General features: G+C 41.4%; 2 protein-coding genes and 2 long non-coding RNA genes across 13 annotated transcripts in view; 2 read left to right on the top strand and 2 right to left on the bottom strand.

Moving 5' to 3' along the window:
* The window catches only part of AFAP1L1 (actin filament associated protein 1 like 1), a 68417-nt gene extending 60878 nt beyond the window's left edge, over positions 1-7539 (top strand). The window contains exons 16-19 of the mRNA XM_020903429.2: positions 802-966; positions 2912-3090; positions 4862-4990; positions 6425-7539. Coding sequence (XP_020759088.2) covers positions 802-966; positions 2912-3090; positions 4862-4990; positions 6425-6448 — 497 coding nt within the window. The 3' untranslated portion in view covers positions 6449-7539. The remainder of the gene's footprint in view (positions 1-801; positions 967-2911; positions 3091-4861; positions 4991-6424) is intronic.
* The window catches only part of LOC110143728 (uncharacterized), a 109156-nt gene extending 98367 nt beyond the window's left edge, over positions 1-10789 (bottom strand). For all 10 annotated transcript variants that reach the window (XR_011486912.1, XR_011486905.1, XR_011486907.1 and 7 more), the window contains exon 1: positions 10628-10789. This is a non-coding gene — a long non-coding RNA (uncharacterized lncRNA). The remainder of the gene's footprint in view (positions 1-10627) is intronic.
* A 16-nt stretch (positions 10790-10805) lies between these two features.
* On the top strand, positions 10806-17320 carry GRPEL2 (GrpE like 2, mitochondrial). The gene is made up of 4 exons (XM_020903430.2): positions 10806-10912; positions 13133-13286; positions 14528-14609; positions 16875-17320. Exons 1-4 carry the CDS (start codon positions 10839-10841, stop codon positions 17237-17239), a joined length of 675 nt encoding a protein of 224 aa, XP_020759089.1. The 5' UTR covers positions 10806-10838; the 3' UTR covers positions 17240-17320.
* LOC139034420 (uncharacterized) lies at positions 13840-22264 on the bottom strand. Its single transcript, XR_011486914.1, has 2 exons — positions 22179-22264; positions 13840-20824 (listed from the first exon to the last, which is right to left on the bottom strand). It is a non-coding gene; the product is annotated as an uncharacterized lncRNA (long non-coding RNA).
* Positions 22265-22555: the final 291 nt, after the last annotated feature.

Below are 22555 nucleotides of genomic sequence, written 5' to 3' on the forward strand. Positions count from 1 at the left end.
AACAGGCAATGCCTGACTTTAACCCCAGGTCTCAATTCTCTGTAGATCTGTGTTACATGTAGCTGTCTATCCTATATGCACTGAAAAGTAACTATAAAAATGCCCTTTTAAAAGAAAAATGTGTATACATCGCAAAATCTATTTTAAATTATTATCTAACATTTACTAAGTTCTATTTGCCAGGTACTACACCAAGCACTTTTCATGAATTATCTGTTTAAAACCTTATCACAATGCCAAGAGGTAAATCTGATTGATATCCATATTGACAAATGAGGAAACTATAGCTAGGGGAAGGCACAAAAACACCACATTCACTTTGTCTGATGTCATACAACCAGTAATGGGCAAAAGAAAACACAGACCTTGATCTGTCTTGTCCTAAAGCCCTTGTAGGGCTTTCCCTGGTGGCTCAGTGGTAAAGAATCTGTCTGCCAGTGCAGGAGATGTGGGTTCAGCTCTGGGTCAGGAAGATCCCCAAGGGAAGGAAATGGCAACCCACTCCAGCATTCTTGCCTGGGAAATCCCATGGACAGAGGAGGCTAGCAGGCTACAGTTCATGGGGTCACAAAAGAGTTAGACACAACTTAGCTACCTAACAACAAAAAAAGCCCTTCCTCCTCATCCCATTGCCTCCCTTTGGCTCCTAGTTTCCTCTCCTTCACACTAAATATATCTAGGGGTATGGACCTAAATAGTTCCATTTTATGGACAGATTGAGGCTGAGAGAGAAGCTAACACCACCCAAGGACGCTCACCAGAGCTCAGAATTGAGGATCTTTTCCTGCCTCATCTCTGCAGGTGCCCATCAATATAAGTACGGTAAGAACCGAGCTGAGGAGGATGCCAGGAGGTACCTGGTAGAAAAAGAGAAGCTGGAGAAAGAGAAAGAGACAATCCGGACAGAGCTGATGGCACTGCGGCAGGAAAAGAGGGAACTAAAGGAAGCTATTCGGAACAACCCAGGTATCTATGGGGTGTGGCCCTGAGCAATGAGGGGCTCACACTTGAACCCTGACACCTCCCCTGGTACTGGCCACCTGGCTTCTTACCAGGAAGAGGTAGGCTTCTCCTCCCCTTCCTCCTTCTCCTCACCAACACTGTCATCACCATGTCTCCTGACTAATGAAAGTGCCATTGACTGAGTAACTGCTTTTAGAGTGAGGGGATGAAAAAGTAACACAATGTATATACTTAATGTGGTAAAAGGAGATCTGATTTTAGAAATTTTAAAACATGAAAAATAAGAGTGTGCCTTAGAATCAAGGAAGATATATCATTTTGAACCTCACATTAACTCATTCATTCACAGCTATGTACTAAGGACCCAAATGTGTGAAACATTGATCCAGGTACTGAGAATAATGGACAGTGACAGTTCACCAGTATCCCCTTCTGAAATCCAGGACCATGACCTCTGCAGGCCTTATATACCCTGGGCTCCTCTGTGCCCCACTTTCTGCCATTTTTCTGTTGAATTCTCTCTTTAGCTGCAGTTCAGCACACTTTCAGAATAAGGTTTCTGAACATGTTGCAGGGAACTGGAGGTCCTATGGTTATATAAAATATGTCTAAGGTCACATAGCCCCATGAGAATCTGATGGAACCTATGGACCCTTTCCTAAAGAAGAAAACCCCCACAAATCACAAGGTTGCAAATAATTTCAGCAGCTCAAGTGCACACAGAGCCACAGATTGCCTAGGAATTCACAAACCTCAGACTGAGAACTTCTGGCTTAATGACTTGTTCTATGTGGCTAGGAACCAGAATCAATGGGAAGAAGGCACATGAAGACAGTTTGGTTTCAACATAAAGAAAAACTTTCTAAGAGTCAGAACTAGAGTTTGAAGCAGGTTGACTTGACTGTCCAACTTGTCCTGCTCAATTTTTTTCTATAGCATATAACTTTTTAACAGATTACTTATTGTATTTGTATTGTTTTCTCTCACACACACATACATATAAACACACAATTATAAGTTCAATAAGGGCAAAGATCTTTCCCCGTTTTGTTCACTAATATATCTCAAGGGCATAGAACACTGCCTGGTACCGAACAAGCACTCAATATTTACTGAATGAATGAATGAATAAAAAGAATTACCATTATCAGAAAACCCTCCGGTGCAACCTCTTTCAGGGCAAACAATGGAACTAATTTTTAAACCTATTAAGATCCAAGACAGCTCCTGACACAAAGTCCTAACACAGGTTTGTTGGCTTAAACTGAATAAGCAGCAAAATCCTAGCAAGGACTTGTGATCAGTGTAAAGCCCTGCGTTGATTCTTGGTTACAAGTAAGAAAACTCACCGGCTTAGAAATGAAAAGGAAAATGTGACTGGAAACTTAAGTGATCAGGTGTAGCAAAGTCCAGAGACTTAAGCGACGTCACCAGGAAGCATGTTTCTCCAGTTCTTGCTTCTGCCTTTCCCTACTTTGGTTTCTTCTCTGTCCCTCAGGGTGGTATCAAGGCTTCACAACTCTAGCCCTCACACAGTCCATGCAGCCACTCCAGCAGAGAGGCTTCCCCTCCCAATGGGCCCCATTAAGCACCTTAGGATTCACTTTGATTGGACCAGCTTTGGTCCCTAAACTAACCACTGTGACCAGAAAGTGAGATACAATTATGGGCCAGGTCTAAGTTATGTGCCAAGCTCCTGAACTGGAAGTGAGGTCAACCCCATTCAATCTATAGGGAATGAGAGGGGAATGGGGAAACGGACAGTGGGCAGATAAAAAACCACACAACCCAGCATGGAGCTAGAACTGCCGGTCCAAAGTCCATCCCTTAACCAGAAGTAAGGCTAGAAAGGCCCTCTGGGGAGGCAGGTCACGGTCTGTGGGGCTGCCAAACTCCCTGATGTTTCTGGCCAGGCTCAGCTATTTCTCATAGATGTCTTTGGACACAGGGGCAAAGTTAAAGGCTCTTGAAGAGGCTCTGGCCACCCTGGAAGCTCAGTGTCGGGCAAAGGAGGAGCACCGGATCGACCTGGAGCTTCGGCTGGTGACTGTGAAGGAGCGCTTGCAGCAGTCCCTGGCAGGGGGCCCAGCCCTGGGGCTCTCCGTCAACAGCAAGAACAAGAGTGGGGTGAGCTGCTCCTTCATCTCCTCACATGCTGCAGGCTTTCATGATCATTCTTTCAGGGCTAGGAGTTATCCTTATTTACAAATGAGAAAGCTAAAACCCTGAGAGGGAACACGTCACAAGTGGCACGCCCATGAAGGAGACTCTGGAGCAAGTTCTCTGGCCTGTGTTCTCTCCACTGAAGCACCACTATTTGACTTTTTATCCTGAATGTAATCTTAGAAGTGGCCTTGGGGTTATTGATAATATACTATATTGAATAAGAACAAACTTCTATTTATCAATTACCATAGGCTAGTGCAGCATCTTAACCTATATGATTTCACACAATCTTCATAGCAGTCCAGTGAGGCAATATTATGTGCATTCACCCTATCTGACAGACAAGGAAACTAAGGTTCAGATGTCGAAGTACATGCTCAAGGTCACTCAGCTAAATGGGAGACAGGATCCCAAACCCAGGAAGTCTGACTCCAGAAACTTGCTTTAGCCACTGGTACAGGACCCCTGCTGGGACCCCCTGTGTACCAGGCCCTATCCTCAGGGCTTTGCATCCGTTGTCTCTAATGTGCCCAGCAACCCTCATGTTGAAAGGGGTTTCTTCAGGGAGAACTTCAGTGACTTCAGTCTGTATCAGTGTCTCAACCCCAGCATGACTACTAGTAATTTTTTATAGGGCCTGTCATGTGCACTGTAGGATGTTTAGTAGCATCCCCAGCCTCTACCCATCTAATGCCAGGAGCTCCACGTCCAGTTATGACAACCAAAAATGTCTCCAGAAATTGCCAAACATCCCCAGGAAGGACAAAACTGTCCCCGTTTGGGAAGCACTAGTCTAAATTACCAACAGTCCCATCTGTTATTCTGCTTCATGGCACTTAGCCACAATTTGTGTGTGAATATATATATCTGAAAAATAGTAGAAGTGCAATAAATGCTTGTCAAATGAATAAATGTTTATACATGCTTTTAGACAAGGAAACAGTATTCCTATTACCATCCAAGGTCAGGCCACACCTCATGACTCAGAAGCCAGAGCTGTTTCTTCTACTCCTACACTTCCTCTCCATGGGGTAATTTCCAACCTCATTTACAGAAAAGCTTAGAGGCCAGGGACAAAACAATTTCCGAGAATCACAGAGGGCTGGTGGAGGAGTAGAAGTGGTTCCCTCATCCCAGATGCTTCCTCCCACCAGCATGCCCTGATGTTCACATTCCATGGAGCTTTTCCCTCCACTTTTGATCCTTGTGATGGCCTTTGGAGAAAGTCCTCTCTAAATTCCCTACAGGTTTAAATATCGGTATGTCACATTCAAGGAACTACATCCAGCAAGATACTAAGCAATCAACTGAAAAATTTAAGGAGTAAAGGCAGTGTAAAAAACATGAAGGAATGCAGGAGAGAGGTTAAGAGACAGGACTGTGGGACCCAGCTGTCTCACTCACCAGCTTTATGGCCTTGAGCAGTGACTTGCCCTTCTCATTTTCCTTATCTGTAAAATGTAACAACATAAGTACCTGCTTTATATAACTGAAAAGGCTAAATGAACTATAATTTATGCAATGTCTGGTGCACAGTGAAGATTCAGATATTTTAACTTTAGTAATTTTAGTCATTTAATCATAAATTTATTCCAAGGCCCTCAGGTGTCTTGCACCCCTTACCCTGTTTGATGCTGACATGTTTGCACAATGTCTTCTACTTGCACTCTTTCAAGGGCAGGCTGTGTGAGTACTAGACCTCACCAATGTAACTATCTCTTGTCATCAACAGGAAACTGCAAATAAACCCCAGAACAATGCCCCAGAGCAACCTCTCCCTGTCAATTGTGTTTCTGAGTTACGGAAGAGGAGCCCATCCATCATAAACTCCAATCAAGGAAGGGTGCTACAAAAAGCCAAGGTACCACAACAGTTTGGCTAATCAAAATTCAGAGACCCGGAAGCTTCCTTTCTATAGAACCTCACCAAGGACAAAAAATATCAGCTAGTGAGAAAGACAGAGAATTGCCAGTATATCCATGCAGTAAAACTCATAAACTTTGCTCAGAAAGCAAGACCCTCAAATCTCCCTTGGAACCTATTTACTCTTTCTTAATACATAATTCTGCCAAGCTTTGGTTTCTGAACCTACAATATGTGTTGAGACAAGAAAGGCCCCATTTAATAGGTGAGGAAACTGAGTAAAGGCACTTGCCCAGGGTTATGCAGGGCATCACTGAGAGAGCCGGGATGCAAATCCATCTCTTCCACTTCCAAGTCAACAGCTCACTCCATGATACTGGAGTGAAACCTGGGGAATCCTACCTCTGAAACTTGGGGCCAGTTGTGTTCCAGAACTTTCTGAATTTTAGAAAGATAATGTGGTGCATATACTATGTATAATGAAAAACCCCAAGTTCTCAGGAGGTACTCTGTAAGCAAACATGTTGATAATTCTATAGCAAGACACAAACATTCACAGGACATTAAATAAACAGACTTCAAATGACCTCTTATCAGGTCAGGCCAGGGCCACTGAATCTGTGCCAAAACACTTGAAAAAGATTCTGGTCTCAGAGCTGTCTGGTTTCAGAATTGCAGATAAGAAAAGTGTGGACCTGAAAACAAATACCTGAGCATTAGGACATGAGATAAGAGAAGTAACCAGCCCAAGGCCAGACCACCGAGACTAGACATCAGCAAACTTTTTTGGGAAAGGGCCAGACAGCAAATATTTGATGCTCTGTGGACCACACGGTCTCTTTCACAGCCACCTACCTCTGCCATCATAGCAGGAAAGTAGTCATAGACAGTGTGTAAAGGAGTGTGTGTTTATGGACACAACTTTGAATATCACATAAATTTCAGGAGTCATGAAAAGTTTTTTTTTTGAAATATTAAAATCGGAATACCATTCTTAGTTGATGGGTCATATAAAAATATGTAGTGAGCCAGATTTGGTCCATGAGCCAGAGTTTGCTTCTCTTTGATCCTTATAGGCCACTAGAAGAACTCTGGATTTCATTCTAACATAATGGAAAGTCACTGGCAAATTTGGACCAAGGAATTCTGGAGTATGAATTACATTTTTAAAAGACCATTCTGGCTGCTATGTTGAAAATGGATGAGGGAGTAGAGAGATCAGCTAGGAGAATTTTGATGAGAGATTAGAAAAGTTTAGTGGAGGTGATAGGAAGTAGCTGGAGGTAGAGGAGGTAGAGAAGAAGGATTTGCTGCTGAGGATGTGGAGGATAAGGAAAAGAAAGAAATCAAGGATGTTTTTACCTTGTTTTCATCCTGTAAATTATACCTGAATATTCAATAAACCGATTTTTTTCCTGTTTTTGTTATTCAGGAATGGGAAATGAAGAAGACCTAGAAAGAAGATGAGGATTTCATCCAAAGGAAATAACACCTTGTCCATCCAAGGCAAAGCCTTTTTTACAAGGAGACATCAGAAGACTGGAAGTAGCCCAAACTCTCTGGCCATCCCAAAGACCAGCCTTTATTGTCTGCATGATTATAGGGAATATGGGAAGAAAAGAAGTAGAATAGGGAAACAGAGGGCATCCTTATAACTTTACAGAGGGTGGAAATGGGGGCGGAGGGAGACAGAAATCTCTACAGTTGTAAAGGTTTTGTTGAGTGTCTTTGCCTTCCCCTCTGAAGAAGAAATGAAAGCACATGTGAATAAGCCATTCCATCCCCTTCTCAGCATCCCATTCCCAGTCCATAGGAAAAAGGAAGGTCCTGAAGCATCCGTGGTGCAGTACAGAGAGATGGGACTTGGTCATCTGACAACACCTGTGCCAAATGGATTCACACTGACAATCTCTAGGCAAAACAGGCTGAAAAATCAATACCATTATCCCTACTTGCATGAAGTGAACAAAAACTACAGAGATTGTGCAAATTCTACAATCATTCCTCATGACACAGATTCTAGAATCCCAGATTTGAGTGTTTTCAAATCAGAGATCTGGCACAGAGGAGTTCAGCAGGCCAAGAAGTTCAGCAGCTGACATATTTTAAGCTCACAGTGCTACTCAGAAGCACAGATTTCTAATGTTCACAGAATGTTGCAGGCACTGTAAGGTGGGATCATTTGCTATCAATCAAGTCCCCCACCTAGTGTATACGGCACTCAGGCTCTGGGAGCTATGATTAGAAATCCAGGAGATACTCTTTATGTCTTTAACCTTACTTTGCACTTGGAGACCCACCAGTCCGCCCTTTGAACCCTACTATCAAGTAAACCTATCACATAAAACCAAGAGGATGGTGGCTCATTTATGCCACAGGGGTGCTAAATTGTTCATAAACGTTTCATATTTTTATAGGAGAGCAAGGACCTCAAGTCCCAGGCAGTCTTCTAACTGTGCCAATTATTACTTTTTCAACACTGTGGGCCCATTATAGGCCTTCACCACCTTTCCCTCCAATAAAGATAAAAATCATTTAAATGCAAAAGCTCAAAGGTTAACTCAAGGGGAAAGAAAGGAAATCCTAGAGAAGCCTCTGGACACTCTGGGCTGCACACACTACTTACCTAAAGCTTTACACACTTGAGCCTCACCCAAACTGTATCACCCTCTGAGGGAGCAGCAGGCCAAAGCAAGTAAAATAACCTGATCCAAAGTACCCAGCTGTCAGTGGCAGAATATAAGGCTTAGGGCTGATAAGCCTGGATCCAGACAAGGCTGCTTGAGCTCTGCCTCTGCCATTTACCAGCTGTGACTTTGACCTCTGATTGTTTTATCTGTGAAAACCATGTTAACAATGGTACTTTTCTCCCAGGACCACTGGGGGGATTCAGTGAGATTAACACACAGGAAGCATCTTGCACACTGTCCAAGATATAGGAAAGGTTCAGCCATAGTGGCTATTAGCTAGATAAAAACCATCTGACAAATTTTGCATCCTTTCCACTGAAGAAATGACTTTCACATGGTTTTAACAACCATTAAAAGCTAAAAGGCAACCAATCCATAATTGACATCTTTCATCCAAATTCCACCTGAGTGTCTTCAGTGACCATGGAGCTGACATAAACTGCACTGCCAACATCATTCTTCCTTAAAATGTAGATCCTGGAATAGCACCCAGCAATTCAACTGTGTATGTGATGTGCGTCACATCCTTTCCTATAGTTATTTGGAGTTATTTTGAGTGCCTTTTCCCACCAATAGATCTTGGCTCTTTGAAGGGGTTACCCTTCAAAATTAATAATTAACATTTACTGAGCACTCACCATGCATCAGGCACTGTTAGCCATGACTGGCTTACAAGACATACATCCCGGGCAGTCACAGAGGGCCCCATGCCTAGCAGGGCTCTGTGCTTGGTTTATTGCTTTGTTACCCTCTCAGTAATCTTGAACAAAGGGCTCCACACTTTACTTTTGCCTTTTATGTAGCCAAACCTGGTGCTAATTACTTCTCTAGGTATTTTCCCTTTAATCTTCACTAAAACCCTGTGAGATAGGTTCTGTTATTCCAGTTTTCACAGTTCAGGAAATGGAAGCCCAGAGAAGTTAGGTAACTTACTCAAGTCCACATTTAAGAAGTGGTGGAGTCGGCATTTGAATACATGGAGTCTGACCCTAGAATCCCCTTCCTCTTGGTTCCAAGGTCCTGTTTGACTTGTGTCCTCCCTCCTTTTGCACTGCAGCATTCAGAAGCACACAAGCACTTAATGAGTGGATGCAGCACACCTGATATAACTTAGCTACGAGATGTTTTAACAAAATGGCTACAGCGTGGATGCCACTTCTGGTTTGGTTGTTTTTTTCAAAGTGTAGGGCCATGGTTCTAAGGTGGACTTGAAGCTCCATCCTCCCCAGTACTGCAAAGCATTTAGATTATCAGACTTCTAGTATCACTTTCCCCTCAGTGGGGGTCCTTGAGCAGGTCCACCAACCCTCTGAGCCTGTTTTCTATGTAAAAAAGAATCATTATCACTCCTTAACCCATGTTTTCCTAAGGCCAAAAGCAAACAGAAGGTTGCTGATTATAACACACTTGAACCAGGCCTTGGATAGAATATAAGGATGCAAAAGACTCCAGCTTTCTCTTAATGGAACTCACAAACAAGCAGAGAAAAACTATGACTCAAATAGCTACAGTACAAACGAGCCACGCTAAGGTGAAGATTCAGAATGACGAAGGCACACTGCTCCTTCCTTAAAAACTTTTTGTCTTTAAGAACTATCCAGTAACTAGTCTGGCAACTCCAAGTGTCCACAACCCCAATTACCAGTCTATTCTCACAACCTGTCAATTTTCCATACTGAATCTAAAATTCACTCATTTCTTCCCATCTCCACTGACACCATTCAACTTCATTAATTCATTTAACAAATACTAGAGAATCTACCAGAGAAGGAAATAACCACCCACTCCAGTATTCTTGCCTGGAGAATGCCATGGACAGAGAAGCCTGGCAGGCTGCTGTCCATAGGGTCGCAGTTAGACATGACTGAAGCAACTTAGCATGCATGCATGCATGCATTGGAGAAGGAAATGGCAACCCACTCCAGTAGTCTTGCCTGGAGAATCCCAAGGACAGAGGAGCTTGGAGGGGTCGCAGAGTCAGACACGACTGAAGTGACTTAGCAGCAGCAGAGCATCTACTGTGTGCCCCTACTGTACTAGAGGTCAAAAGTCACAGCTGTGAACAAGGCAGACACTCTCATAAAGCTTACACTCAAAACAAAAACCAAAAAACTGCTGGCTACACCTAAAATAGTAGTTACTTTAGATAAGGTGGTTACAAACGTCTCTCTGGTGAGGTAATCCCAGGACAGAACACACCCCTTCCCTGCATGGACCCGTCCAACAGCTTGTCTCCCCACCTTAGACCCAATCTCCTCCACACTACAGTCAGTGACCCCTTAAACACGTAATGGCACCGTAACGTTTAAGTTCTTTAGACAAAAGGATTTTGAACAGCTATATTAGGGCACTGTTCCACTGTTGATTAAATATGGACAAAAAAAAAAAAATCTCTGCCCTAAAGGAGCCTACACATTAGTGAGAAGAAATGAAAAAATACACATTTCGAACCACAGTAAGTCGAGGGGGAAGGGGGAATTGGCGAAAAACGGGAGTATGAGTGGTGAGAGATGCGAGTCAGGCTCTGACTTTAATTCCTCACAAGCCCTGGCTCTAACCACCGTCTTGTGCTGCTCCTCCGCCTCCTCCAGTACGTTAGTCCCTTACTTGCAAGGCTCTCCTTTTTGACTTTGCAGATGCTGTTTCCTTCTACCTGAAGCACTTGCCTTCTTTTTTCATTTACTCGTTATTCCGCTTTCAGTTCAAACGTTATTTCCTCTGTGAAAACGCCCCACACTAGGTCATATCGTATTCTAGGGTTCCGCAACACCAAGCCCCTCACGTTTAAATAATGGTCATATTTTGACTTTATATGGTGTTTGCACTTGTTTGTTGTGTAAAACTTCATGTAAGCTCCTTGAGGGTACAACTGTTACTCCCTGTGGTCGCCGCGTATTCCGCGCCTACCACTGAGCCTATTCCCTTGTCACAGGAAACCAACCTACCCGAGGAACATGCCGGTGGCCGGAAGAGTTGCATTGCTTATAGACCCGGTAGGGAACTGCCCAGGAGCAACCCGACAAGTGGCGTTCCCATCCGGGGCCCTAAGAGAAAAACGCCCGCGAAGGCTGCTGGGAAGCGTGGTTTTTGAAGCGAGCGTAGCTCGTCATTTGGAGCAAGTGCGCATGCGCTGCCTCCGTAAGCCGAGGTGGGAACATGGCCGCCAGGCTCCTGTGGGCGGTCCGGCGGCAGATGCAGCCCCTGGCCTCGCATGCCGCGTCCGAGGGCAGGTAAGCGAGGCAGGTAGGGATTGGGAACTTGAGGACAATGAGGGACGAGCTATCTGAAGGGGCAGCTTGGGGCTGGAGGATGAGGGAACCTCTCTAACCTCTCGGCCGCTACAACTGGGCGCTCAAGACCCCATCTTACAGAGCGGGAAACTGAGGTCCACAGCCGCGCCTCCTTGTTGGGCCGAGGTACGTTGGAAGATCCGAGGTCACGCCCTCGGAGGTGGGAATTGTTCTTCTGACTGAATTGGGGACGTACCCGTCCCGCCCCTTTCTCCAGCTTTGGTGCCTACAGGTGAATTGGGATTCTCTCCTAGCCTCCTGTGTGAACATAATGGGGAACCAATATCTGAGCTTCACTTTTCCTGTAGGTAAAAGGAGGGCGTTGGACTTTGCCAAATGGCAATTCCACCTGCCTTCAGGAGTTTAAATTCTGGTGGCTGCTTTTATCCATCGATTGCAGCAGCTTTTTTTGATCACTTATCTTGCCGATTGCAGAACTGTGGGTAGCTCTTTTTATTCTCCCGTTTAACTGGGGAAACTGTGGTTTAGAAAATTTGAGTAATTTCTCCAAACTTAAATACTCATGAAGTTGTGGAATTAAGACTGAAAACCAGTTAGGACTGTAGAATCGGCCCTTTTAAATTAGAGACCAATGTTCATTATTCTCTGGGACGATTCCCTGATGACAGTTTCTTTACCAGAAAAAGTAAACATTGCTGAGTAGGGGGATGGGTAAGGTTGGATCTCTGAAAAGTAAATTACGGTGATATCCGAAAATTTTGCATAACTATTTGTAGCCTTTTTACCATAACACACCTGACCCAGCACTAGGGTGAGAGGTTGAATTCTGGGTTTCAAACATTTTTCCCCTAATCTTTTGGGCAGTTTTTGGTGTAGGGAAGTGATCGGGAGCAAAATGGTTCCTTCTAATAAAATTTCCCCCCCACTCCAGTTCTGAAAGAGTAGCAATTGAACGAATCCACCACAATTCCCCTCTTTCTCATAACTTGGGCCCTGGCCATGTTCCCTTCAACTGGCCCTGAAGATATTTTGACCTATTTTTAATTGGGTAAATGTTGTTTTTTAGGACTTTAGGAGGAAGGATCTATTTCCCCCTGTTTGATGTGGCCCAGATTTATGGTGACCACATTTTCTGAACTGAAAATTGGTAATCATGTATAATTTGACATAAGATCATAATAACTGAATTCAGAACTAGCATGAAAGATAAAAAGTAATCTTGCCCACACCCTTATACTGATGGTTCCCTCATCCCTTTCTTGAACTAAACTCCTTTACCCCTACTAAGCGTTCATTTAGATTTCACCTCAGTGGCCACTCTTCAATATATGCCAGTTTATATAAATAAACTATTTGTTTTAAAGACCTTTCACACCCACAGATTTTCCTGATGGTTTTACTTCAAATTAAATTATGAGTACCCAGGAGGTGTAATGGAAACTTCCTTGATCAGGGGGTTCAAAACTGATGCAATCCGAGATCCACAAACCCCTACTCTAAAATTTTTATGTAAACTGAACTACATATCTATATGATCTATTTCATTCACCTGTTCACAGTCCACAACATAGAGTAAATGTTTGTAAGTTTTTGATTGATTTGATTTTACATGGTAAGTTCCCAACTCATTTTCTCTTAATGCAGATTCTCTTCCATAAAAGCCTTTTACTTAGAGCTTGTGATCAAAAGCTTTAGAATTCTAGGCCTCACTCCAATTTGATAAGGTACCTTTACTGGGGTTAATTTTCCCCATTTATAAAATGAGAGACTGAACCTGAACTGTATGGCTTTTTGTTTTGAATTCTTGCTTCTGGCATTGTCCTGCTGGTTCTAGGTACTATAATTTGGTGTTCTCTTGCTGACTTTTGTGTCCCCACTTCCAGCTATTTCTACTGCCTGATGCTCAGTATCCTGATTCAACAGAATACAAACTATGTGATCTTGAGCAAGGCATAAGCCTCTCTGAACTTTGGTTTTCTCATCTATAAAATAGGGATGATAATAGTATTTATCTCACATATTGTGAGATGAAAAAATGATTTAATAAAAATCTTGTCAACTGTGTCTGGCACTTAACAAGTACATTATAAGTGTTTGTGTTGTTACTGAAACTGAAAGCACTTTGTCTAGAGAGAGTCAATCTGGGAAGCATTCCAGTCTCTGAACTTTGTTGTAACTTTGGCTGTTTATCATGGCTAGGGGATGGCTGCATCCTTTTAGCACTGCCACTCAGAGAACTGCTGGTGAAGACTGCAATTCTGAGGACCCCCCTGATGAACTGGGACCCTCTCTTGCAGAACGCGCCTTAAAGCTAAAAGCTGTTAAACTGGAGAAGGAAGTCCAAGATTTAACAGTAGGTAGATTTTATTTTATATTATCTGTTCATATAGTCTGAAATACATATCATATTTTCTATTATCTGTTTATGTTACCTGTAATCACATCTTCTCTCTGGCTTAAATATTCACATAGTTTTTTTAAGTCAGTTTTTTAAACTGTTTCCTCTAATTAGCTCTTTACTCCCTCTTGTTAGATATGCTGAGCAAAATAATCTGTAGTAGTTCAAAAACATTACCAACTACAGATACTCATCTTTGTTCAGTTTCCTGGTGTATCACAGTACTTAGATATCTGATATTTTGGTAGTTTCAATGGAAGTACAATGCCTAGCATGTAGTAGACACTCAAATAAACATTTGTTGAATTAGTGTGGTCATTTATCATTTTATTCTGCCAATCAGACTCTTATCTGGCTTAGTGTGCCAGTACTGTACTGATAAGATTTTGAGAAATAGAGTAATTCCAAAGCAGGACCACCCAGAAAGGGCAATGAGGTTAGAAAGTGTGTCTTATGAGAGTAATGAAAGGAACCAGGGATTATAAGAATGAAAGACAAAAAAAGACTAAAGAGGCTAAATAATTGCCTTCAAATAGATGACATATTTTTATTAATACATATTTATTGGCTGTGCTGGGTCTTAGTTGCAGCATGTGGGATCTAGTTCCCTGACCAGGAATCGAACCTAGGCCCCTTGCATTGGGAGCATGGAGTCTTAACCCAGAGAAGGCAATGGCACCCCACTCCAGTACTCTTGCCTGGAAAATCCCATGGACGGAGGGGCCTGGTGGGCTGCCGTCTATGGGGTCGCAGAGAGTCGGAGATGACTGAAGTGACTTAGCAGCAGCAGCAGCAGTCTTAACCACTGAGCCATCAAAGAAGTCCCAAGATGACATACTTTTTAAAATTTACTCTTGGTTGTCCTAGAGTTTAGTTCAACAATAGAAAGTTGGAGGGTGGCAGTGTTGGCTGAAGATGAAAAAGAAAGCTTTTTCTGAAGATAATGAGCTTGAAAACAGTTGTTATGGGTTCAAACTGGCAGCGTAAAAGACAGCCTGTCAGAACTGTAGTAAACAGAGATTGCTGCTCTGACTGGGAATTTGGAGTAGCTGATACAAGATTCCTACACAACTCCTAATGTTTTTGTTTATTTTAATAAAAATCTATACCAAGGGTGAAATTTGTAAAATAAAAAGTTTCTTTTCTACCATAAGCATTTGTTTTCTTATCATTTTGACTTTGCTTCTGATGCTCAGGTGAGATACCAGAGAGCTGTAGCTGACAGTGAAAATATAAGAAGGCGAACCCAGAGATGTGTAGAAGATGCCAAGATATTTGGTGAGAGATTTATTAATAATAAAAATATTTTTTAGTTTAGGGCACTTACTAGCAGTTCTGCACACTGAACTTAGCAAAAAACACATCTGGGTCCTTAACCAGCCTATACTGTACCCTTCCAGAACACCCATAGGTTTTATGTGCTGCTTATTGGGAATGTTGGAAAATGAACCATTTGCTGAAATAATGTTTGCCTTTATTTTCACCAGAATTTTGTTATTTTTCAAGCATGTACAGTTATCATTCTAGTGCCTGTACAGGCAGTTCTGTTTAACTATTTAATGAACAAGTGAAGTGAATCGTTAATCAGAAAAGAATCCAAAGAGCAGAAACATAGACAATCAGAAATGCTAAAATTTGCTTCATCTAAGCAAAACTGGTCTGTATTCAGAATGCAATAACTAACTATGTCTCCACCAGACAACTTTCACAACTGTAGACAAAAATCATTTGCGTTACTCTCACTGTTGTACAGCTTGCTGAGTTACAACTCAAAGGCTCAGACCACATGGAGTCAGATAACCCTCATGGGTGTGCTAGATCAAATCTATTTTTTCACTGATGGCATTGAATAATCTTTTTGGTTCATTTCAAAGTCTCTTCAGAAATCTTTTCCTAAATGCACCACATCTTGTTCCAGATCTGTTCATGAAACTGTTAGTTGAATAACAGAGATTCAAGGATAAAAGGCAATCTTTGATGACTTGCTATACTCACAATTTTTTTTTCCATTTATTTTTATTAGTTGGAGGCTAATTACTTCACAACATTGAAGTGGGTTTTGTCATACATTGACATGAATCAGCCATGGAGTTACATGCTATACTCACAATTTAATACGGAGCATTACACTTTTACTGCACATAGAATGGAGTGCCCGACGGGCCCTTGGATACTATATAGTGCAGTCTCCTCTTATAGGCAAGCTAGAAAAAGTTATTTGACATCAGATGTAGATATGAATCCATTGATCCCTGATCCCTAATCTATTTTTCTTTCCCTTGTATCACTCATACTCCTTCCTGTTCTCTGTATTTTATCTGCTGTTTATACACAAGATTCACTCCATTTGTGTCCCATCCAACCCCATTCCTTTGGCTTAGCCTTCTGATTCTCATTCAGTGCTTTAGATACCATGTTTCAAGACTGAATAAATACTAACCCCGAAATTGTACTCCTAAATAACTCAGTACTGACCCCCAAGTGTGTTTCTGATATTTCATCCAAGTTTTAGTCACATATTTCCAACTATCAAGGCTCAACAAACTGCAGTCTTTCCATCCAGACAGTACATACCTGGGAAATATCTCCTGTCATTATCTCTCTTATTGGCTGCATGTTTTGATACAGGGCCTTAAACTTGTTCCTGGATTAAAACTAGATCAACAAAGTCCTTCACCACTCACCAGCTCCTAGGGCTTTTATGTTACCACACAAAAATGATATTTCTTACGATTTCTATAAGAAAAATGAAGAATGCTGCATTGGAAGTAATGAGATTTCTCAACAACTGAATTAACTTTTATAAAGTTTATGTAACTCTAAAAAAGTTAGACAAACTTAATGGCCTGTCTCCAGCAGACAGAGCAGAGTGATTTCCTCACAAACAATAAGATATAACTTTGTAGCAGGCATGTAGCAGGCATTTAGAGACTTAACTCATCTATGGAGTATATTTCTTTCCTGTTCCTGTTTAGCTAATCCTTAAGAATAAACCACTCCTTTACTCCTCAGCACAGTCTTCTCAACTCCTCTTTTATTATTCCCCTATCAATGAATGTCTTCTTCCTATTGAGAATACATGCCTTAGCACAAATGAGACAGGCAGGAATTTTCAAAATATATGTTAAGATGAACAACTCACCTTTAGTGCATTGTTCAGTCACGTCCAGCTCTTTGCAACCCCATGGACTGCAGCATACCAGGCCTCCCTGTCCTTCACCCCATAGATAAAAGCGTATAAAACTAAGTCAAGTTTTTAAAAAGACAGGTTTCTGAACCTTTTGCAGTCTTACCTAGTTCTTGGGTTCTAACAATCTTCCCCATCTCCTAGGCAGCTTCCTAGTCATATATCTTCTAAGAGAACTGTTGGCTCATCAGTTCAGTTGCAAGGGTAATCACTGGTGATGATCCTCAAATCCCATGTAGCAATCTTTGCATTTCCTGGGGTACCTAGTATACAGCCACCTCTTTGAGTCTTCCCCAAACTCTGCCCTCAAGAACAGAGTGATTTACAAACAGTAAGAGTATCTGGTTTCTCTGTAGGAATTCAGAGTTTCTGTAAGGATTTGGTGGAGGTTGCAGACATTTTGGAGAAGACTACAGAGTGTATTTCTGAAGAAACAGAGCCTGTGGACCAGAAGCTCACTCTGGAGAAGATCTTCCGAGGATTGTCACTTTTAGAAGCAAAGCTGAAAAGTGTGTTCGCCAAACACGGCCTGGAGAAGATGACACCCATCGGTGACAAATATGACCCTCATGAGCATGAACTCATTTGTCACGTGCCAGCTGGTGTTGGGGTGCAGCCTGGCACCGTGGCATTCGTAAGGCAAGACGGCTACAAGCTTCATGGCCGCACCATTAGACTTGCCCGGGTTGAAGTGGCGGTAGAGTCTCAGAGAAGACTGTGAAGGGGCCCAGAGGAACTGCCTGTTCTCCCAGAGTGCAGCCACCTGTGATTCCTTTATTTATTAAACTAGGTTCGTATTGTACATGAGGTACTTCATGTGATCTCTTTTGGATTTAGTCATATTGGCTTTATTTCTGAGATACTCTATTGATTTAATGTGACCTGTTTGGTCTCATCAGAAGTCTTGCCATTGGGCATTTGAACAATGTGACAAGTGTTCCTGTGGCCTTATCAAAATGTGTTTAAGAAAATTATTTTAAAATTGGTACTCTGATGACTTTCAATCCAAAATGTTTTTTAAAGGTGGAAATGAGTGCATGTTTATGTGTTTTCAACTAAATGTTCATTTCTAGTCCCTATAACAGAAATTGTATAGGATCTTGAATTTGGTGGGAAGCAGAGGTGGTAGGGATTGGTTTAACATTTGGGTACTAAAATGATAAAGCTTTACAGCTGTATGAATTTGAATCATTTGGATTGATTTTTATGCACATAGATTTTCAGAGCCTACCCTTTTTATTTTTCTTCTAACCATCTTTTGTCCTTGTAGTTCCTGCCAGGTGGACTTCATATTCACACTCATTTCCCTTTTCAAATCCCATTTAAAAGGCTAAGGCCTCAGGAAAGACTTGAAAGACAGAGATTGGCAAGAAATTAAGATACCAGGTCCCTTTCAAGCAAGTATGGCCAAGAAACCTTGTGCTTTCCTTGCTGAGTTGTCTTCAAATTATTTCCAGCCTTCTTAGGTGTATAATCATTTCAGGGAAATTGAGGCAGTGCCAACAGCTAATGACCTAAGTTGGTCTATGCAAGTAGTTTACCACAATTTCTCTTTCCATTGGCCCTTAAATCCTCTGCCACTTTGTCAGATTTATCTTGTGATCCTTGATTAGATTATGTAGGGAGGTAGTCAGGACCAAAAAATGTTAGGTTCTTATGATTCCTCATTTCATTTAGTTATGCTGGGTTTGGAGTTTTTGTTTTGTTTGTTTTGGGGTTTTGGGGGGGGCTACTCACAATTCACTACCTCTCTTACATTGACTAGCTTTATATCCTAGTTTTTTTATCTGTCTTATGTCACATGTAAACATCTAGCTCCCCTTTTATGTACTGACCTTCTAGAGGTAATGAGCCTATGTGTATATTTTTTATTTCAGTCTTATAGATAGTGTTCTGTAAAAAATTTATTCAGTAAATGAGTTAGTGAATGAATGATACATATATGAAACATTAGAAAGGAGATCTGTATAGATATTTTAATGCTAACAGCCGCCTTAATAATCTAATCTCACCCTTTCAGTTTCTTCAGACTATGTGAAAACATAGTCTTTTTAGGACTGGACTCAAAAGAAAAAAAAAAAATCTCTAAAACTAGTAAACTAAATTTCAGTGAGAACTTAAGTAAGAAACAACTAGATATTAACTTCAGTATTTAAGATTCAACAGTTCTATAATGAACATGCAAATATACCCCCAACAGACAATTAAATGTTGTTAAGTGTCCAGATTGTCCAGGTTTAGGTTTAAGTTACTTTCCCATAAAATAAATCCATTTCTTCTTGAACTCTATGACCCCATTCTATGGGATGGTGAAAGAGCCTCTTAGACATCTTAGATAGTTATAGCACACTACACAGATATGCATCAGCAAAACCATCCCCTAATGGGTACTACCACCTCCACCAGATTTAGACACAAAAAACAAATACATACTTCTCAGATGCAAACAAAAGACTGGTGGTGAGATTTAAAAACCAGAACTTCTTGACCTTCCACTAAGTACATCCTGTAAATGTAATGAGCAGTCAGATTTCACAATGGGAATATGTCTTTTTTTTCTGCCTTCATTCCTTTAAGAATGACAAATATTGACAATAAGAAAGTGAGGCAATTATGATTTTCCATTTGTTCTTGGATCACTAGCTGTTCATTACAAATGAATTAGAATAACCATAATTTCAGGTATGGAATGTTCTGATTACTTGAAGAGTTTTTCAGTATTCTTTGCAACCTCCTGTTTTAGCAAGTAGATTGAAAATAATTTTAGATTCTTCTATTATTCAGTAGTTTTGCAGACTTAAAAGTATAAATTTAGAAGCTGGAGCTGTAACAGAATCTCAAAAAGTTGAAAGGCTTTCAGGAGCCAGCGCAGCATAACAGAGCATATGCTTAGTAAGCATCAACTCAAACATAATTCCCAGCCTAGTCACTTCACTCTTCTAAGCCTGCTTCCGTGTTTGTAAAATAGTTATAATTCTCAACCTATTACGAGGATTAAATGAAATGTGCAAATTGCCTATTACAGTAGGCTGTCGAATATTTATTTTTATTGCTTTTTATACACATTGTTTTTTGTATGTTTTCATAGTTGCCTAAAGTCTAGGGAAAGACTGGTGCTTGACTATAAAAAAATAATTCTAAGTTAATCAGTCACAGTGAATTGTTTTCCTTTCAGCTTCTGTTTTTTGTGTGTGTCTGTTTAAACTATAATGAGGAAGTCTACATTTTTAGACTGGAGAAATAAGGTTTTTCAGTGCTCTTAATTATTTTCATCTTGATGGTAAAGTAAAAAGATATATTGGCTTGTAGATGATATGTGTAAGGAAGCTTTGGCTCATATGAAGAGGGACCTTGGTGTCTTAGTACTTGGATTTTATGAATCTTTAGTGGATTTTCCTTACCACTATAAAGGAATCATTCAATTTGTACTGACATAAGTTACGTGGTGCTCTTTCTTGGCAAAGGATTTAATAAGTGAAGAAATGTCCTTAAACACTAAGGCAAAATCAAAGAAGACAAAGGTGAAATATAATCTTCAGAAACAACATTAATAAAACCTTAATTGAAATTACTGTTTCATGTATTTACTGTCTGTCTGCCAGAATCATATTGTGTACTGACATGGTCACTTCACTGATTGCTGACCGACCTTGTTGACGCTCAGTGGAGGGAACTTGGGGTCTCACAGCTACCCAGGCAAGTGGATGCAGTGCAGGAATTTTGCCTTGGTGTTGAAGCCTTGTCTGTTTTTTTACCTCCTTGACTTGCTTCCTTCTGATTTCTATGTATTTCTTAAATCTGGACTCCTATTTATTTCTGCCTTTCTCTCTGGCACTGCCATTCTTGTGCTTGCTTCTTGGTTCTAATCATCTTACCTGCTTTAATCACGTTACTCCAACTGCAGAACTTCTGACCATCCTCTCAATCTGATTACTGGCACATGGCCGCCTGCTTCCATGTGCCCTTCCCAACCTTTGCCTAGCCTTGTCTTTACCTCCGCTTCTTCACTGGCTTCCACATACTCAGCCTCCTGGCTAAGTGCCCCTCTTTGTAGCCAGCCTTTCCTGTAGTTTTGGCTTTGCATTTTCATCATTCTTCCCACCCTAGCTCCATAATCCATTGTTTCTCACATTCCCAGAGCTAGTTGGCAAGTATATCCTTACCTTACTGTTGTCCATTCTCAAATTCACTGGAGGTTTTAAAGCACAGCTTTGAAATCTTGAATCTGGACCAGTAGATTATAGGGAGGTGACACTGCTGGTTTCGGACCCACACCTTCCTGTCTCTGGATGCTCATTCTTGATACCTAGCCATCAAACCAAAGAGCCAACTCAAGTAACCTGTGGAGTAGAACCAAGGGCCACGGCTGAGCTTTTAGCTGACAGCCAGCACCAACCTGCCAGCCACCTTAGTGAGCCATTTTGAAAGTGGACTCTCCAATCCCCAGTGGAACAACCCCAGCTGACATCATATGGAACAGATGAGATCTCACTGAGTCCTGCCCAATGTGCAGATTTATGGGCAAAAAAAAGTGATTGTTACCTTTAGCCACTAAGTTTTGGGGTAGTTTGTTATGCAGCAATAAATAACTGATGGAATCACCCAACCTCACTCTCAGTCTCACTACTAGTTGTTTTGTACCTTGGCCACCAGAATTATGGCTCCTTGGTTTTCCTCTTAAACAGCTTTTTTGAATTTGTCCTACAACTTTGATACACATGGTATTGTGGGATTAGAAGAATTTTTTCCTAACAGGAAAAAACACAGCTGTAAAATCTAGAATTATCAAGGACCCTAAAATTGGCTCAGACGGTAAAGTGTCTGCCTACAATGCGGGAGACATGGGTTCAATCCCTGGGTTGGAAAGATCTCCTGGAGAAGGAAATGGCAATCCACTCCAGTATTCTTGCCTAGGGAATCCCATGGACAGAGGAACCTGGTAGGCTACAATCCATGGGGTCGCAAAGAGTCAGACACGACTGAGTGACATTTACTTTACTTACTAAAAAGCAAAGTTGAGTTTTAATATGATTTTACCCTATTAAAAAAATACTGCATGGATCATACTGTTAGCACATAAGAGAACATGGCACAAGGTGATCAATGAATGCTTGTTTTAAAAGATTTAAGGGACTTCCTGGCATTCCAGTGGTTAAGACTGCTACCAATGCAGGAGGCACAAGTTGGAATGCAGATTACATGCCACAGAGTGAGGCCAAAAAGAAAACAGTAACTTAAAGGAGTATCTTGAGTCTGGTTTTGCATTTTAACACAAATATTGCCCAAAAGTGTTTTTGTTTTTGGGGTTTTTTTAATATGGGAAATGCATGTTTATTCATCTACCATTTTACTAATAATCCAGTTTGGCCATGTTAAGACTCACAAAGTTGGCTGTAATCTCAGCTCTATGCCCTTTCACTCTTCTCAGAGTCCCTTCTATTTCTATTCTTAGCCATAATCTGACTAAATACACATGAATTTTCCTTGTTTTATTCTGAAACTCATCCCCAATTTTATTTTCTGTGAGAGGAAATCTGTCCTTTATAGTGTAGTAAACTAGCCATAGTGAAGCTGCTTTTGTTTCCTTAGAGGGTGAAAATGGGGCTTATCTCTTCCTTTCTACCTTTTCTCTCCCCTCTAAGAGTGGATGAAACTCTTACCTTTTGTTTTTGAAGTAGAAGGCAGAGACACAAACTGTGTATCAAAGCTGCAAAGGCACGTGGTAACTAACAGCAATCTGGAAAGCATCTGGCTTTGTTTCAGCATGCTGAAACAAGTAGCCTCTAGCATCCTGGCTGCATGGTTGGTTGGTCAGCAATTTCCAGCACTTGCAGACACTGCCAAGTGATTTCACATCCCTTATTTCACGTGATTGTCACAACCACCTAGAAAGGTAGAGCAGGAAACTGAATGAGACAGAGAAGGCACGTTACAGAGCTACTAACGCTCAGAGGTTGGATTTGAACGGAGATCGTCAAAGCTTCAGTTTTTTCTCGGTCATCAGTCTCATCGGAGCTGGGCCTGGGTCCTGATGCTG

Source organism: Odocoileus virginianus, chromosome 3, assembly GCF_023699985.2.
Source record: "Odocoileus virginianus isolate 20LAN1187 ecotype Illinois chromosome 3, Ovbor_1.2, whole genome shotgun sequence".
In the NCBI taxonomy this organism is placed as follows: Eukaryota; Metazoa; Chordata; class Mammalia; order Artiodactyla; family Cervidae; genus Odocoileus; species Odocoileus virginianus.

Excerpts from the sequence above, each read along its gene's own strand:
- GRPEL2 (XM_020903430.2), top strand. The coding sequence starts at position 10,839 with ATGGCCGCCAGGCTCCTGTGGGCGGTCCGGCGGCAGATGCAGCCCCTG. Across the intron at positions 10,913-13,132 it reads CATGCCGCGTCCGAGGGCAG|GGGATGGCTGCATCCTTTTA; the intron begins GTAAGCGAGGCA and ends TATCATGGCTAG. Across the intron at positions 14,610-16,874 it reads AGAAGATGCCAAGATATTTG|GAATTCAGAGTTTCTGTAAG; the intron begins GTGAGAGATTTA and ends GTTTCTCTGTAG.